General features: G+C 42.3%; 1 protein-coding gene across 1 annotated transcript in view; it reads left to right on the forward strand.

Annotated features, from left to right (window-relative positions):
* Positions 1 to 441: 441 nt before the first annotated feature.
* Positions 442 to 18,629, forward strand: part of PRKCZ (protein kinase C, zeta) — a 106,779-nt gene continuing 88,591 nt past the window's right edge. The window contains exons 1-5 of the mRNA XM_015410928.1: positions 442 to 545; positions 2,517 to 2,720; positions 9,363 to 9,484; positions 14,927 to 15,016; positions 16,998 to 17,048. Of these exons, the coding sequence (XP_015266414.1) occupies positions 2,605 to 2,720; positions 9,363 to 9,484; positions 14,927 to 15,016; positions 16,998 to 17,048 (379 nt within the window). The 5' untranslated portion in view covers positions 442 to 545; positions 2,517 to 2,604. The remainder of the gene's footprint in view (positions 546 to 2,516; positions 2,721 to 9,362; positions 9,485 to 14,926; positions 15,017 to 16,997; positions 17,049 to 18,629) is intronic.

The raw sequence follows: 18,629 nt of genomic DNA on the forward strand, positions 1-18,629 counted from the left end.
GTGAGAAGTACAGTCAAAAGAATTTGCCTGTCTACGGAAAACGAGGGACCTAAACTTGATGGTAAAAATTTTGGAAGAAGGCAGCATTCTTGAAGTGGTGATGGAATTCCCAAACTGAATTCAAACCTTGCATATGAAGAAAGCCTTAGAATAATTGCAGGGAGCCCTTTTGCTGTTATGCTTCATCAATAGCTCAACATTTTAACACACATGGTGTGAGTTTGAGGTGTTCCCTGTCAGAGTAGCAGTGATAAAAATGAAGACCTTTTGTCTTGAAACCTGCTAATTTCTAGCTTTCCAAACTTTGTTACAAGACCATTTGAGAATTCTTTCTTTAGGGCCCTGGATGTGATATGTCAGAAAGAACATGAATGTATATATTTTTTTTCCAACTTAGCTGCTAAATCTGCTCTTTTGTCTTTGCAGTGCCGGGAAAACTGTACCCAACAAGATGTATTTTCCTGGGTGGAGAAATGTATAGCTTCCCAGAGTACTTTCTGACACAGAGAGATAATTTCTCATATTTGTAGAGTTTTATCTGAAAGGTGAATTCATATCCTTTTAAAAAAACATAATGACACCCTGTAGAATATGCTGTATGTCATATATATATATATATATATATAGCAAATAGCAGCGTGGGCCTTTGTCTAGTATTTGAAAGGGTGACTTCCAAGGATTACCAGGGTTGTGATGCAGAGGCAGGCAATGGCAAACCACCTCTGAAATGTCTCTTGTCTTAAAAACTGGTCTAGCTCACCACCTAGTGGTGCACAATGCTAAAAAAGCTATAACTTGTGGTTGCCAGACACTCTTAGTATCTCCTGGCTATTCTATACACAATGCCATACAATAATTAAGTAATCATATATTACAATGGGAGGGAAGGAAATACGCACAGCTGTGGCTGTGATTCAGTTGCATAAGCATTAATACTTTGCCTGAACCTGATCTGCAGCAGAAAAGAGCAAGAGTCCAGTAGCATCTTTAAGACTAACAAAATATGTGGCATGGTATGAGTTTTCGTGAGTCACTGCTCACTTCTTCAGATACAGCTAGAAGTGAATTGTGCAGTGACTCACGAAAGCTCCTGCCCTGCAACCAGTGTTCCTTCTAAGCTGAGTTAGTGTGAGCCAGCTCACAGTTTTTTAGCCTCTGGCTCACACGTTTTTGTCTCAGCTCAGGAAGAATGGCTCCAGAACAAACTAATTTATGCAGTAGCCAAATTGCTCACTCACAACTTTAATGCCAGTAGCTCACAAAGTAGATTTTTTGCTCACAAGACTCCACAGCTTATAGGAAGTATTGCCTGCAACATATTTTGTTAGACTGTAAGGTGCTACTAGGCTCTTGCTCTTTTCTACTGCTACAGACAGACTAACACGGCCATGCATCTTTATCTGATCTGCAGCAGGTACGTTTTACCTTAAGTACTGTAGAAAAAGCTAAGAATCCCTTATGAACCTGCCTGACCATTACAGTCATCTTCAGAGGCCTTACTTCAGGTGCCCTCATCTTCTAAGTAGGCGTGTGGCAACCCAGGACAGGACCTTCTCAATCATGGCCCCAGAGCTCTGCAACTCTCTCCCCCTGGAGTTTTGTCTGACCCCTTCTGCCATCTTCCACCAGTGGGTGAAGACTTTTTTTGTTCTATTTGGCATTCTGTCAATGATCCCTCCTTCCTAACTAATGTTCTTATGTTTTGTATGTATTTTAACTCTGTTTTTTAGCACTGTTAAAGTTGTTTTAATGACATGTTTGGCAGAGGATTGATTTTAATGGTTCAGTTCTGTTTTAAACTGTTAGCAGCTTTAGCAGCCCTTGTAAGGGCAGAAAGGTGGGATACAAGTTTTGTAAATAAATAAAATGAGTAAGAATGCTGCCTTCATAGAAAACAAAGGAAGTTCTGGAGGGAGGGAGAGAGAGTTGTTGAGTAGTTTTGGCTAGGTCCTTCTCAAGAAGATGTGCAAAAAAATTTCTTTCTGATGCTCTATTTCAAAACATAAGAAAAGTTCATGGCCAACATGGTCTGTAGATATGGAAGAGAGAACTCTTGACAACAAAACTATTTCTCACTTGTATATTTTATAACAAGTTTGATAGTAATTATTGTGAGAAGTAGAGGTATCAAATTCTGGCCACAATTTTACTTTCTGAGACTTAGGATTTAATATTTGAGCAGGGGAACAAGATCATGCAGTTACTCTAGAATAGAGCAACTTATGCTTAAGTGGGTGTGTTTTTAAAAGAACTGCCTTAAGTTTCAAAACATTCACAGGTATATGTAGTAGGTTATTTAAGAAGCTTTCGTGAAACTTTAGCAGTCCTATGACAAGATAATGAGGTCACAGTACTGGAAAAACATGAACACAAATTGCCACATTAATTAGTTCAGCCTCTTGTCTCTCTCTGCTGATATTTGTGCCAGTTCAGTGCTGTATCTATCTGTGCTTCTTCCCAGCTGTTCTGTTTTTTCCATATTTATATGTTGGTGTTTTTTTTTGCTGTTCATGCAGGGTGATGGAGAAGAAAAAATGCGAAGCTTTAACTTATACGACTCCTTATGGTTACTAATTTCTTCTGAATGATTTCGGCAACAGGCCTATGAACCCGGGAGTTGACTTCCATTTTGATCACTGCTCAAGTACCATGCCGAGCAGAATGGGATCAAAAATGAATCTGAAGAGAGATATCATCAGAGTAAAAACTCATTATAATGGGTAAGTTCTATAATTAAGGCTTTTTTATTCTTTGTTTTACTCATCCTCTAAACTTTTTGTTTAGATCTTGTTTGTCTACAGTGCATTTTGTCCTGCTTTTGGATGTACTTTTATCCACTTCCCAAAGACTGTGATGCTGACATTGTGAACTTTGGGAGGAAATGCCAGCTGGCGTGGTTAAAACATGAATAACTTGGTGTCCTGAATGAACCCAGTTTGGTAAAAGAAATTTGGGAAGAAGCCTGGGGCATTCAGTATCTAGAGAGGTCTAGATGAGGGAATAAGGCGTTCATGATCAAAGTTATTTCTGACTAAATGGCTGTAGGGTAATAAATAATGGGTAGGCAGAATGTCCAGTGCAATGTAAGCTTGGTTTTGTGTGAGCCCAACCTAAGGAATTATATTTCTGCTTTGGACAATTTACCCTTCTTCCTTATTTCTAACAGTGTTTGAAGCATCTCTGGTTTTGTTGTATTTGGGTGAAAAAAATCACTTGCTCTGCTTATGGCACTAGTTTCACAGTAATTACTATTCTGGCCACAGTGCTTTTATTGTGTTGCTATAAGAATGTACTTTGCACACCTGCCCTTGCAGCTCAGATTACAATTCAGCCTTGAAAATCTAAATATCAGTCCCTGTGACTGAATGAAACCGGCAATCTGGCAAAAACACTTTTGCTACTATATCAGTACGTCAATCTGGTATAAGGCCACTGCAGAATAGTAGTGGCATGTTTGACTTTGAACTGAGGTACCTGTTGGTACACCCCATCTCATGCCCAGTCGGTTACAGCTAGGCAAATCTTACACCATCATGACTGAGAGCATAAGGATAGGTGATGCAGTGTATTGGTTATGAGAAAGATCTGTGGTCCAGATCACTGATTCAAATAACTTCTCAGCTCAGTAGAGGACCTTAGACTGCTTCTTACTATCTGACAGGCATGTATGTGGGTCAGAGGTTTCTCCACTCATTGTTTTCCAAAAGTGGCCTGTGGCACCTGAAATTCCCAGGTGGTCTCCCATCCAGGGACTGGTTGCGACCACCCTATTTCAGCCTTCCGCATCTGAAATTTGTGGGTAACGGTAGCTTCCCTTACAGTAATATGGTAAGGGCTAGTATGATATATAAGGAGTAGTCTGAACACTGAAAGCACTACCCAAATACTAAGTAGTATTTCCTTGTGCATCCTTCACATTATTTTTGGTGTGTTCAAATGTTGTCAGTGTGGGGAGAGAAACTACAGGAGAACAGTTCTTACATGAAATACGTATTCTAGCTAATAGAGGATTCACACATGCTTTATAGGTCAGTTTTCACCAAAAATTACTTAAGCATACTATGTGAAAATGTCCTTGGTCCACCTGTAAATTGGGTCAAACCAGAGTGATTAGAGGTTAATTGAATAGTCACTAGGCTTCCTAGGTATGCAGTGACATAGGTTTTTGCCAATTGTTAACAAGTGTAGTTGGTACCAGACATACTTTCACATACTTCCAAGTTTGTATGCATGTGAAACTGTTTCGTTTCTATTGCTTAAAATACTGATGTAATTCAGTTTTTATTTATGAGCTAGGTGCCTTTCCCCCTCCTGTTTCAGTTCTGTATAAAATGGGTCCAATGTAAAAACTAGCACATAGCAAAGTCTTGTTCAATTGAAGTATGGGTGAATTTTTAACAGCAGAATGTACCGACCTTACAGAGGATTGATACCTAATGTCCAGATTGGAAGCACAATGATGGGGGGGGGCAGTCCATGCTACCTCACCTCTCCCTCTGATTCAGCCAGGTGGAATAGGCACAGATAGGAGCAGGTTCTGGGAGGGGAGAGGTTGAATTGACTTGTAAGGCCAAAGCTGCATGATGCATTTTATGGCCCCGGTCACACGGGCCGGATATTGCGGGGGGAGGCGTGGCTAATTGCCCCGGTGCAGTTTGATCCGCGAATACGCGATCAGACGCGCTGGCGGCACACCACGGGTCCTTTCCTCGGCAGGTAAACAAGGGACCGGAGGGGAATGCCATGCGCCGGCGCGATCACACCATGGGAGTCTGGAGGCAGCCCGTGGCAAATGTTTACTAGTACTTTGGAGATACTACTTTTTTTAACGTGCGTTTTCGGTGGTAAGCCACGGGTGCGCTCCACTTCCCAGATGTTGGGGTGTGATCGCGCCCGGATAATCCGCCCACCATCTGTGCCTCTCCCGCGGCAACTTTGCCGTGTGACCGGGGCCATTAGCTGGCTACTGCCAGAAGCAACAGACCTGTGTCATTCTCCCCCTCTCCTTCGATGTTTTTAGTAATGCAGACCTTTGATCATAGAGTCTCTGTGCACTGCAGATAGTGGACAGTCAAGTGTGCGTGGAAACACACTCAGTTACGTGTATTTCTAGCCTAAGCCCAATTGAATTAAATGCAATGGGAGTGATCTTCAAGGAGACAAAGCACGTACAATCTGGACTGTATTTCTATGCACATGCTCTGAGTTGTACTTCTGGGGCATGTTCCTATGCTCTCAGTTTTTAAAACTTTGAAGTGTTTCTCACCCAGAACGAAGACAAATGTAAATTGTGGTGGTTGGTTACTTAGCCAGTTGAAACCCAATCCTATTACATATTTGGGAATAAGACACATTGACTTCCATGGTGTTAGTTTTGAGCAAACGTAGGTATGTTTGGGCTGACACTAGTTCAGCCTTGTGTTTTTCAAATGGCAGATAACTATATTTAAGGGAAAAAAATCTTGTAACTCTGCTTGTGTTGGAGGTACTGTTCAGAAACCGTAATGGCAAACCTGATATTAAAATGGGGGGAAAATCAGACCTTATCCCACGTTGTGCAGTGTCATTGGAAACATTGCCCATAACTCACTCGAAAGAACTTATGTGGGAAAGGTTAAGGCGCTTAGGGCTTTTTAGCTTGGAGAAACGACGACTGAGGGGTGACATGATTGAGGTTTATAAGATTATGCCTGGGATAGAGCAGGTAGAGAAAGAGGTACTTTTCTCCCTTTCTCACAATACAAGAACTCATGGGCACTCCATGACATTGCTGAGCGGTCGGGTTAGAACGGATAAAAGGAAGTACTTCTTCACCCAAAGAGTGATTAACACATGGAATTCACTGCCACAGGAGGTGGCGGCAGCTACAAGCATGGACAGCTTCAAGAGGGAATGAGATAAGCATATGGAGCAGAGGTCCATCAGTGGCTATTAGCCACATGGTATAGATAGGGGCTCTGGGGCAAGTGATGCTCTGTCTTCTTGGTGCTTGGGGGGGGTCAACAGTGGGAGGGGTTCTAGTGTCCTGGCTCCACTGATGGACCTCCTGATGGCACTGGTATTTCTGGCCACTGTGTGATACAGAGTGCTGAGCTGGATGGGCCTTTGGCCTGATCCAACATTGGCGTCTCTTACGTTTATGTTTATGAGCTGTAAAAGTTAAAGCAGAAATCCAATAAATAAATTAGTAAAAAAGAGCAAGAGTCCAGTAGCACCTTAAAGACTAACAAAACATGTGGCAGGGTTTGAGCTTTTGTGAGTCACTGCTCGCTTCTTCAGACTCAAGAAAGCTCCTACCCTGCCACAAATTTTGTTAGTCTTTAAGGTGCTACTGGTCTCTTGCTCTTTTCTACTGCTACAGGCAGACTAACACGGCTACCCGTCTAAATAAATTAGCTTAGCCTTACCTTAAAATTGAGCAGGTGTGTAAGTCTAAGTTTGTAAGTTTTCTGGTATTAAAGCTTCATTTATTTTAAAGTGTGGGAATAATCCGAAGTCTATTAGGGAAAAAAGTTAAAAAAAATGTTCCTGGTTTAAGTGGAAGGTTAAGAACTAGAACAGCAGCAGTGGGCTAGGGAGTATGTTGAATGTATCTGTTCTCAAATAAAAACACTCTTTTTTGAACTGAAATAGGCAATTCTTAGTTTACTGGAAGTGAGTTGCAAGAATAAATGCGGCAGTGGAAGTGTTTTTCCTACAGCAGTGTGTTCAGTCACTTTTATTGTTGGTAAAGACATCTGTTTAAAATGAAAGGTTTTTTTGTTTGTTTTTTTAGTTCTCTCAGCTCTATCAAATTACTGGGTCATTTTAACTATCCAGTGCAACAGAACACAGTTATTCTCAGTAGGAAAAAGGGGTAAATCTGTCATCTGTGAGTTAGGGTTCTCTAATTACTCAGCTTTGATTTATTGATTATGCATAAAAGAATGTGTAAAATGCGGTATGACAGGATGCCGGTGCGTGCTGCGGGTTCTTGTTTCTGTATGATCAGGCATGTCAAACTGCAGGGAAACACCGATGTCAAACAACTGCAAAATTAGTGTCAAGAATTATTCAGGAAGTTGCTAAATAATTTAAAAGTGCCTGTCTGTTGATGATACAACACACCTTTTGGTGTGGATGATTAAACAAATAGCCCGTTAATATAAGCATGAGGAAGTTATAAAGTTCAAGATAGGTAATGTGTCTCCGTGGAATCCAGAGAGGACAGGTATTTGTCTATCTTGGGTGTGACAGTGTTTAAAGTAACATAAGTGATCGTCCTGGATGACTGAAGTATAGGCTATATTTGTGAAATCTTTTATGCATAAAGGATTCTTTGCTGATTTGCTTGGGTTATGTGCAGTTCTTTGAATTCTTCTTAGTTAAACCCTGTTGACTGAATTAATCAGGAATGTGAGCAATGCTATTGCTAACAGTATGTACTTCAGTGTTACACCTCATGAGGGAGTCTGTCTGAAAGCCTGGGTGAAGGCAAGGATTTTTCAAGTGGGGTTAAAGGTCAGCAAAAGCTTCTGGTCTGTTACCAGGATACAGATAAGCCATGATGTAATTGTAGAATTTAGTGGCCTTGGGTCTATGGAAAAACAAGGTGTCACTTTTTAAAAAGAGTAAGTTGTAGACAAGTTCAAAAGGTTATCTGTAACACTTACCGTTGGCTTCAAAATAATATTCACATATCTATCATTTTCCAACCCCATGCTGCACTGATTAGCTTATGTCTGTTCCTTTAGCCATACAGATGTTCTGCTTACCATCTCATTCTAGGAGTTTCCCATCCTGTGCTGGCAAACTGCTGGAGTTTACTAGTGATACTGCATACTCTAGGATGACTTTTTACTGTTTATCGAAGGAATGTAGTAACTCCTGAGATGTTATCAATCAGTGTCAGAAAGGATTGAGTTACCAGGCTTATTTTTGCCAAGGCCTTTTACTGATGAATGATTTTAAAAATTGGTTGAAATTTTGTTGGCCTTGAGATCTGTTAAATGTCACAATGTTCTGACATGTTAATGGGCTTCCTAAAATCTCAATAATGAAAGCTTCACAATTTCCGTAACCATACATCTGTGCATGGATTTATTAAATAATTTGCACGTGCGTTATATTCTAGCAAAGTAGTAAAGTATTTACATATAGGGTATCTTCTTCAACTGCACATTGCCTTGTGAACCACTGTGTACATCTTGATGTGCTTCTGTCTCTGCCTTTGAAATTGGGAAGAGTCATGTTTTCAAATTTGTGATAAAGCATTAGCAATAACTGACTAAATAGAGGATTGTCATATATACACTTCTGCCATGAAGGTTGTATGCAAGTTAAGGCATGGAAATTAGTCTTAAGTTCCTGTGTTGCATGTGCATTTAACCTTGAACGTTACCTATCTGCTGCTAGTTGGGTGGACAAATAAATAACTTCAAGAGTAGTCACCTTTAGGTTGTGTGTCTAGGCTCTGGTTATATACAGTAGTGTTGGGGAAAGCCTGTGAATCTATTTCAGGGGGAAATAAATAGAGAAAGCAGCAGTTCATGTTCATAATGTTGTTTAAAGGCAAACTAACTGCTAGGAGCCCTGACCTGGATAGCCCAGGTTAGCCTGATCTCATCAGATCTCAGAAGCTAAGCAGGGTTGGCCCTGGCAAGTGTTTGGATGGGAGACTGCCAAGGAATACCAGGGTCATGATGAAGATGCAGGGTGTGTCAAAAAACCACTTCTGGACATCTGAACATGGGGTCACCATACGTCGGTTGCGACTTGACAACAAAATACAGCAACAAGAAAAAACTGCTAGGAACGTTTGAGACTTCTTTTAACCTTTCTTTGCGGAACTGATGAAAACAATATCCCATCAATTTAGCACTCCAGTAAAAAAAAAAGTCTGTGGGATAGCTTCGTTTCCCCTCATTCCTTAGCATTTCCACTGGGGCACCTTCTTAAAGCTGCATGAAGCCATGGTTTGTGATGTGTCCTAACCACTTCCTTGCCAGTGCAGCAAGTATTATGATCAATCATAAACATTGCTTGGGAGCAGTGTTCCCTCTAAGCTGAGTTAGTGTGAGCTAGCTCACAGTTTTTTAGCCTCCAGCTCACAGATTTTTGTCTTAGCTCAGGAAGGATGGCTCCAGAGCAAACTAATTCATGCAGAAGCCAAATTGCTCGCTCACAACTTTAATGCCAGGAGCTCACCAAGTAGAATTTTTGCTCACAGGACTCCACAGCTTAGAGGGAGCCTTGCTTGGGAGGTCTTGAAATGTGAACCCACTAGGGACCCTGCATCTCTGTGGGTCCATTTTTGTTAAGGAATGTGGTCTAAAGAGAGTTGTAAGTACCTGCTCATTTCTGGGAATTTTAATTTCTTTCAGGGATATCCTCATAACAAATCTGGGAGCATCCATGAACTATGATGAACTTTGTGATGAAGTGAGAGAGATGTGCAATTTACAGCAGGAACAACCAATTACCCTTAAATGGATCGACAATGAAGGTATTTTAGACTTGCGTAAATATGCTTTTTGCCAATATTTATCTCGGGTGCATTGTTGAACATAATTACTTGGATGTGATAGAAACATTAAATTGAAAGGCTTTAAAAAAAATCGCTTCAATATCAAGGGAATGTGACCCTATTTCAAACAGAACTTTTGAATGAATATAATCTGGATAATCAGCACTGTGTTGTACTTCGCGTCAGTTCCTTCTTACAAGTTCAAGTTCACTGGCTTAGCAATGTCTTCTAATTCTGATCAATGTATGAAACACGTACTCCCTTTATAAATATTATGTACATGCTCCTTCTCAGCGTAATCCCTGTGAGCGCAAGAATCCCCATTAGGGCATAGCAGAATCCTGTTTCCTCTTCACCCTGTACTTTCCCCTTGACATGCTACAGGCCTCTGATTTCCCATAATACTCTGATACAGCATTTCCGTGTGTGTTTGGGAGCAGGGAGATACACAACTCTGTATGGGCATCTCCCCAAGTGCCCTGCTCTTGTGTAGGAAAGGATCCTGCCCATTATCTTTCCTCACATGTCCTGTTCCATCAAGAATGCATTCTACCAGTTTATCTGGTGTTGAAGTCAAGGTTTTGCTCTGTTTACTTGTTTGGGAATGCTAGCATACAGTAGAGACAGATCATATAATTATGATGTGCATTTCTTAATTTGATCAAGGGCGTATATTGCTTAACAGATACAGCTTCTCTAGTCCCTTTTTGTATGCTGCTCACAACATTTTGTAAACAAGCCTCGTAAATACCCTTGTTTTGCTGGGAATTTAGAATAATTTTATGGGAAGGTAAGTAAACACAGATGTACGATGCCTCAGTTAGATTATTTGTTATTGTAGCTGCTGAAAGCAGGTATCTCTGAATTCCAGTAGACAAGCCCTGCGAACGGCACCGGATACTGAGTGAAATGGAACTCTTCCAAATCCTGTGTCACAGCTCTGTGTCTGCTTATTTTGTTCTTGCTCTCAAGATGATGCTTCCCCACCACTGTGGGGGAACCGGATATGGTGTTGTCAGGCATGTGATTCTGTGATTTGTTTGTGCAGAACACATGAAATGGGAATTTTAGTATCTCTTTTTGATCAGTAAACCTTTTTCCAGACACCCAGGGTAAATTTTAAATGATTTAAATATTTTAGCAGCTACCTTGACTAGTACAAGTGTGAACAGCGCTCCTAATAATTTTCTGTATCCTACTGTGAAAGGTTCCCCAAATATCTGTGCCAGTGAAAGCACCAAAAGTAGCTCTTATTTGTATGACTGCAGTATTCACTCTAGAGGTTAATCCTGTATGTACTTCAGCTGTGCTGTGCTTGGCTGCCTCTTTTTAAAAGGTATTTTTAAAGCTGACAGGCTTTACATGGGCGACACTGTTCTCTTCAGTGCTTGCTGGGTATTCCCAGAGAACAAGGAAGATTTAGAAAGAAGCACCTGTTAACATTGACCAAACCTCTTACTCAGATGTTTTGGGGTTGGTAGGGGAGTCAGTCCTCCTTAAGAAAAGCTAGGAGGGAAGGTCTGAAGAAACAGTTCTGACACTCTTCGTGCAAGTTCATGGGTAACTGCTGTTTGAAACCTAACACTTTCCTGGAAATGAAGAAAGAAGCATTTTTCCTTTCATACCTATTTCATAGTGAAATGGTAAGGTTTCTGAGGCCTTAAAGAGCCCCTTATTCCAGGGATATACCACCTGACATTCCTCCAGTCTTCAGCTTAGTAAAGAGAGAAGTGCTAGAGACTTCACCTGGTTACTGTTGAATTCTTTGGTTTATGTTTGAGAGAAGCTGGCTAGCTGTTCACCGCGTCACTTAGAGCAGGGCTGGGCAAAAGGTAGATAAGCATTCTTCCGCTTGGTACTAGGCTGGGTCCAAACCTCCTGACTCAGTAGTCATAGGGAGTCCTCATTGCCTAGTGCTTCTTGTCTTGAACGTAGCTCTTGGGGCAATCTTCTCCTCCCTTCCTGTTTTCCAGTTTCCCGTTTTCCCCTGCAAGGGCGGAACCCCATTTGCTAAGGGAAGCAAGTGCAGTTTTCTCTCTGTTCTTGACCAGGCTACAGCCGTTTCTTTCCAGAGTCAAATAGAAACACTGACATAAATTGTTGAGTAAAAATTAGCCATATAACCATCACTTCTGTCTTGGCCTCAATGTTCCTCCTCTGTAAGTCAGTGGTCTTCATTGGCAGTCTATAATCAGTAGGTTTTGGTGTTGGAATCTCAGATGTGAAATCTGTACCTATATGAGCAGGTGTCCTGTTCCCCCACCCACCCACAGAAGAAGAGATTGGATTTATACCCCGCCCTTCACTTGGAGTCTCAGAGCGGCTTACAAACTCTTTTCCCTTCCCCTCCCCACAACAGACACCCTGTGAGGTGGGTGGGGCTGAGAGAGCTCTGACACAAACTGCTCTTTTTCAAGGACAGCTGTGCCAGAGCTTGTGACTGACCCAAGGTCACATCAGCAGGTGCAAGTGGAGGAGTGGGGAATCAAACCCGGATCTCCCAGATTAGAGTCCGCACACTTAACCACTGCACCAAACTGGCTCTGGTTAGTATTTGGATGGGAGATGCCCAAGCAAGTCCAGGGCTGTTACGTGGAGGCAGGCAATGGCAAGCCACCTCCGTTGGTCTCTTGCTTTGAAAACCCTACAGGGTTGATGGCACTTCCCTCCACCCCACCCCCCAAGTATATGACTTACATATGCAGCCTGCAGTTGTGATTGGCTCTGCGGCTGCCTCATAGAGGGAGCTGCCTTGCAGTTGTGTCCAGCTGGTGCATTCCAGGGCTTTGACAAACAAGAGTTTAAATGTGAATTCTGCCTGCTAGGGCGAGTAACCCTCTCTCACCTGACTGTATGCCACCCTGTTCTCCTTGGAGGAAGGGATGACAGTGTGATGTGATAAAACAGTGCACAGCATCGCACTGATTTTCAGACATGTGCTTAAGCTACTTCACAAGCTCCCTTTTAAGACCAGGATCAAGAGGCGAGAAATGAGTGATAGTTTTCTTCTGTAAGTATTCATCCTCAGCTGACAGTCCTCTAACTTATAGTTTCTTTGAGATCTCATTCTGTACATTATATCTTTATTGTGGGGGGGAGCACATTTTTCTTAAATATCCTGGGATGACAAGAAACAAAGTTTTCCTGGTGTACAAGCATCTAAGACCTTTCATATCACTTCAGTGTTCTCCCAGCCCTTGGAGCCCAACAGTTTTCTTCTCCTTGGTCTCTTGTGCTGTGTTCAGTTAGAGAATTCTTTAGGAAATACTTAAAAGACTTTATCTTCGCATAATGACAACGGCGGAGCCTGCTGATTGTGCTGAACAGATTGTCTGGTGACTAGTCTTCCTGTCGGTCTGAACTAGAGCAATATAAAAGTTAATAATGCAGCAAAGATGTTCCATTGTTTGCCTTTTATCTGTTACCTCTCTTTTAATGTGCACCTTCCACGTCCTGGAGATCTAAAGACCCGAGCACAGCAATCTGCTGTTCTTGATAATTTGTATACAAGGGTTTAAGTTTACACAGCTCCCACTTAACATAAAAAGTGCCGAAATGCTAGGGTAATATATTGTTACTATTGCAATTTTGGTAAAAGACTATCTCTGGGAATCAAGGAACTGCATGTGGGGATTTGCAGTTAGGATGGTGTGTGCTTTTTAGCTCCCCCTTCTAGCAACAGCCTTCCCTCTACAACCCCTAAAAAGTAATCCTTGGCCCTGGTCACACGCGCAGGAAACTGCGGGGGAGAAGTGTGGCTGTTTGCCCCGGGGCAAACTAACACGCAGTAAAGTGATCATACCTCCTGTGGAGGTTCTGTGGAGGTACCGTGGAGCTTCCGTGGTTACGGAGAGGCGTCGATCACAACACATGCCTGCGCGCAACGAAGAAGCGCGCGGCGCGGCGAACTGGGTTTCTTTTTTTGTGTACACTACGAATGCGCATGCTCCGTCGAGTGCTTATGCGCAACCACGGAGACTTGGGGAAAAAAAAAACCTTCTTCGCAAGGGGACATGGACGGGCGCCGGATGCCACCGGAAACGCGATCAGACGCCCGCCCTTGCCCCGCAGTTTCCGGAAACTAGTACCTCCGAGGTACTAGTTTTTTGCTCCGTTTTATCGGCGGTTCGCCACAGTTCAACCACGGGAGCTCTACGCTCCCCAGATGTTGCCGTGTGATCGTGCCAGGTAACTCCGCCTCTCTTCCGTCTATTTAGCGTGGCTTCTGCTCCGTGTGAACGGGGCCAAAATATTGCAAGAGTGCTAATGTTTTAAGCATGTTTTTATTTTAAGTAAAAAAAATCTTTGTGTTTGTGTCCTTTATAAAGTTTATATCTCTGCTACCTGGGATTACATTTTATGACACACATGGCTTGGCCCAATAAGGTCTCATTCATGTCAGATCCGGCCCTCATTAATGTAATGACTTGTAATGTTCTTAGGATCAGGGTGTAAGTCTATCTGACAGGGGCCAAATGATTACAGCTTGCATATAGTATTACGCTAGTGTGATGTGTAGTGGATAGAGTACTGGACTAGGACCTGGGCTGGGAGTCCCATATTCAAGTCCCAACTGAGCTATAAATCTCTGCTGTGACCTTGGCCCAGTCACACTCTCTCAGCTAAAACTAAATAGGGTTGCTGTAAGGACAAAATAGGAAGTGGAATCCATGTTCACTGCCCTGAGCTCCTTGGAGGAAAGACAGGCTAAGACAGGCAGGTAGATCTTATATTAGCGGATATTACAACACCAGTATCCACAGCAATTCTTGAAGCATAAAGAAATAATCTGCTTTCAGCAGTCCAGCAAGGCAGATTACAAATCTCAATTCCTCTAGCAGAGGTTCAGGGGTTCACCCCAACGGAAAATCATTAGCACCCTGTAGCATACCCAGCTCCAAGTCTAACGTTTGACAAAAAAGGTAAGAAAAGCCCTCATTTTTAACCTCCTCTGGGTCACCTGGTCACAGGCACTAATTGGACCTTGCAACCAAATTCACCTGAGCCCAATACTGGGCAGAGGTAATTGAAGGTGGAGCTGATTGAGATCCACTTGCTCGGCAGTTGCATGGGAAGCCCAACCAGCCTCAGCTGTCCAAGGTCATTCCTAAAAAACAAGTCTTCACGAATCAGTGCTAGGCAACCAAAAGCTAATGGTCTACAGGTGACCTTATCAACACTTCTCCAGCTCAAGAATGTAAGCTAAGCACTAGCTTCTGCAAGGAACTACATACGATGAACCACTAAAAAAAGTAAGTATCCCCCCCAGTTAATACACACTCTGATCTCCAAGGCTTCTTATTTTCTTTCTTAAGAATGTGAGTTTTGGACCTGGCATTTAGTCTGGATTGCACAATTTTGACAGCGTGAAACCACAGCTGGTCCTATTCTCAATTTCTCTCTATGTTCTTTTGTTGTCAGGTGACCCATGTACCATTTCATCTCAGATGGAACTGGAGGAAGCATTCCGCTTGTACTGTCAGCAGAGGGATGAAGGGCTTATTATTCACGGCAAGTGTCTTGTCTGGAGATACCTTAACTGCTACAAGAAACACAGTGTTAGCAAATTACTGTGGGATAAATAAGTCCTGAGCTGGAAAAAACAGAATCCTGTGGCACCCTTAAATGCATTGTGGCCTAAGCTTTTTAAGGCCAGAATGTACCAACAGAAGTATGAAGTAGTAACCTGAGTGGGTGACTAGGTGTGAATATATGTGTACCCTGAATACAGAGAGAAGACAGGGAGGGATGTTGTGACTCACCTTTTTTCATTCACACCGAGTGCCTTCCACCCTCCACAACCTAACTCAGGTTTATTTATTGTTTCAACTTCAAGGTTCAAGGTTACAGGTAGGTCACATATGTTACTAGCCATCTTGCCACTTTTGACATGTTACTAGCCATCTTGTCTCTTTTAAAATATATAGAGAGCCATGATATTTCACATACCAGTTACTCCTGTTTTCTCCCAAAGGCACCAACAGACAGGGTAGCACAGAGCTATTGGGGTTGAGGACTCCATTCACAAGCTGTTTCATTCACATGCTGCCACCATTTATTCATATCCAAATATATATGTGTGTTTCTTTCCCTGAGACAACCAGCCCACAGTATTAAACAAACAAGGCAGTTAACTTTTTATTTCTGGTTTAAACATAACATTGCAATATGTCAGGTAGAGGTTACAAAGCTTCTTTTTAGTTTAACTTTTGAACTGTTTCCCTATTCCAGCATTTGGGATCCTTCATTACAAATTTACTCATTTCAGTAAGCTCTCTGAACAGCACTTCTTCACAGTTTCACTGAGCCAGACACCCTCTCGACTCTCTAACTGCTGTCTCCAATTCTCCTTAACTGCTGTTTTTCAACTGTCTCCCTTACAAACATTCTGACAGTTCCCATTGGCTGCTCTTAGGGAGAGGTGGAACCTAACCTGTCTTTACACAGTGAACCCAAAAGGGCAAACAGCACAAGAGGTTATATAGAGCACAAATGAAAATGAGTTGGAGCCAAAAGTGTGAAACATCTATGTCAAAATCTTCAAATTAGCAGGTTCTTGTCTAATAACTTGTTTTTAAAACTGGTGACTCTCAAGAGCTTGAGGCAAAAAGTCACGTTTCATGCTTCCTTTTTACCAGCTGTCTTTTAGTACTGATGATATATCGTGGAGTGCTGTTGCTAAAGCCTTTCTCTGTGGTTTCATTGCTGTATGGTCCTATGTTTCCCCTCCTTCCATTTTCTGTACTGGTTACATGTTGCTTTCATATAAAATTCTGAAACCTTAACAGAGTCGGTATCTACCTGTAAAATCTGTTTTGTTGAAATTTGGTATCAGGTCAGTGGATAGGCATACGTTGGGGCTGGATGGAGGGAGGGAAAAGTAGTGAGAGGAAAGAAGCATATATGAGAGCCATTCAGAAGACTGGTTCACATGGTTTAGAAGTGGGCCCTATGGAGAAAAATGAATATTATTATGTTCGTCTTAAATCTGGTGAATTACTCTAGTTTTACATTTTTCTCGTAAGTTTCCATGATAATATCCTAGGTGATTTGTTTGAAATCTGCCAGTACCATTGCTTTACATATATGTCCCCCTCTCTCCTTCTACCTGTTCCCTTTGCCCACCTTCTGTCATCTCCTTGGTTTGGGTTTTCTGCCCTCTGTGTGTTTCTCCATTTACCTCATTCCCAGAAACTGTCTCGCTCGCTGTCAAGTACCCTTCTTGCTTTTAAATATCTCCTTAGTGCTTGCTGCTTCTGCAAACGTTTCCTAGGTCACCAAAGTCTTGACTTCTTGTTGCCGTCTGGTATTACTGAAGCTTCACTTACTCCATCCCTGTTTCATTAGAAAAAAGGTCTGCTTGAAAAACCAGACGTCTTCAGGGAACTGAGTCCTTGTTCAGTAATTCTGAAAGTAATCAATAATTTATTTTCTAGAATGCGACTAGCTAGAAATGTCATTGAGTAATAATAAATGTGTTATTTTGTTGCAGTCTTCCCCAGCATTCCCGAAAAACCAGGCATGCCGTGTCCGGGCGAAGACAGTAAGTATCAGAAAGGGATACATTTGGATTTTTTTTTTTTGTTCCGTTTCACAGGATTGAACCCCGTCTTCTTGTATTTTAATTTTTTTGTTTTGTTTCTGTCCTTGAGTGTATTTGCAGTCTATTGCCAGGTATAAATCTTTCTTGTGAAAAGTAATGTTTAAATATAAGAACAGTGAAGAAAAAAAGGGCACAGTGTTTTAAAGGTAATGAATGATAATCCTTTTAACATCTGTGATAAGGCCATATTTATTGGCTTTTAAACTGAATCACTTAGCAGTCTAGTGGCAGTAAAACATTGTTCCAAATGCAGTCATGCTTCTACTTTTAACAGTGTGACTATTACAATAGTCTTTTATGGAAATGAAGTGGTCCAGAGTTTCAGTCACAGCTGCTAAACCAAAGTCTTCATTACTTTTTAAAAAAATGGTTGCCTTCAAGCTTTGGAAAAACAAAGTATGGATGGCAGTATGCTGATAACTACTGAATGTCAAGATTTGTGGATGAAGGCTAGCAAACTTAGCTGTTGACTGAGGAATTGGTATATTAATGCTCTGGCATTTCCAGTTGAAATGCAGTAGACTTACGTAAACTAGGGTTGCCAACTAGAGGTTGGGGAATTTCCCGGGTATTTGGGGGTAGAGCTTGGGGAGGGACCTCAGTGGGGTATACGGCCATAGAGCCAACCCTGCAAAGCAGCCATTTTCTTCAGGGGAACTGATCTCTGTGGTATGGAGGCAAGTTGCAATTCCAGGAGATCCTCCAGGCCCCACCTGGAAATTGGCAACCCTAGTGGGAACAGATTTAATTGTTGATTTGTGTCAACCCTGGAACACCTAATTAAAGATAACTTTTAAATGTTAACATTTGTGTCTGCACACTCTGTCTGATGCGTGATATATATGCTGGTTTTTGGTATCTTAAGTAGAGGAAAAAAATGGAAATGTTGCTGCTCCTAGTTAGTAGCCTCATCTCTGCTCAGACGGTACAGCAGAACCAGGGCCTGCCATTTAGAAAATCCTGTGCTCTTACGTGCTCCTTGTCTGCGCCAGTACCTTCCATTGTCTTTTTGGTTTGCGGTGGCCGTAACTTGCCTGAGAAACAAAATGGGAAACCTGCTTCAAGACTTGGTTGCGAGCTCTGATTTAGAGGCGGACTAGGTTTTAGCAGTACCCAGGGGTCATTTCGTAGAAAAAGAGCTGCAGGACCTCATTAGCATACCTAATAAGCTATTAGCATAATAGCTCATTAGTATATGCCACACACCCTGACATCACCGGAAGTGATGTCAGAAGGGGAAGCAAAAGGGGGGAGGCATCTTCAAAAGCCTCCCCTTCTCTTCCCCAGCATTTAAAACCCCTTCTCTCTTCGCTCCCCACCCCCCGCCTGCCTTGGCAGGCCGGCTGGGGCAGGGGAGGCTTTTGAAGATCCCCCCTCTTTTTGCTTCCTCAGCCAGCCTGCCAAGGCGGGTGTGGGGGGGAGCGAAGAGAGACGGGATTTAAAGTTTAAACCTCTTCTCTCTCCATTCTATTCTAGGGGGCCATAGAATAGAATGGTGAGATCGCGCCGCTACTGCGGTGA

The sequence above is a fragment of the Gekko japonicus genome, unplaced genomic scaffold (genome assembly GCF_001447785.1).
Source record: "Gekko japonicus isolate JY-2015 unplaced genomic scaffold, Gekko_japonicus_V1.1 scaffold220, whole genome shotgun sequence".
Taxonomy (NCBI): Eukaryota; Metazoa; Chordata; class Lepidosauria; order Squamata; family Gekkonidae; genus Gekko; species Gekko japonicus.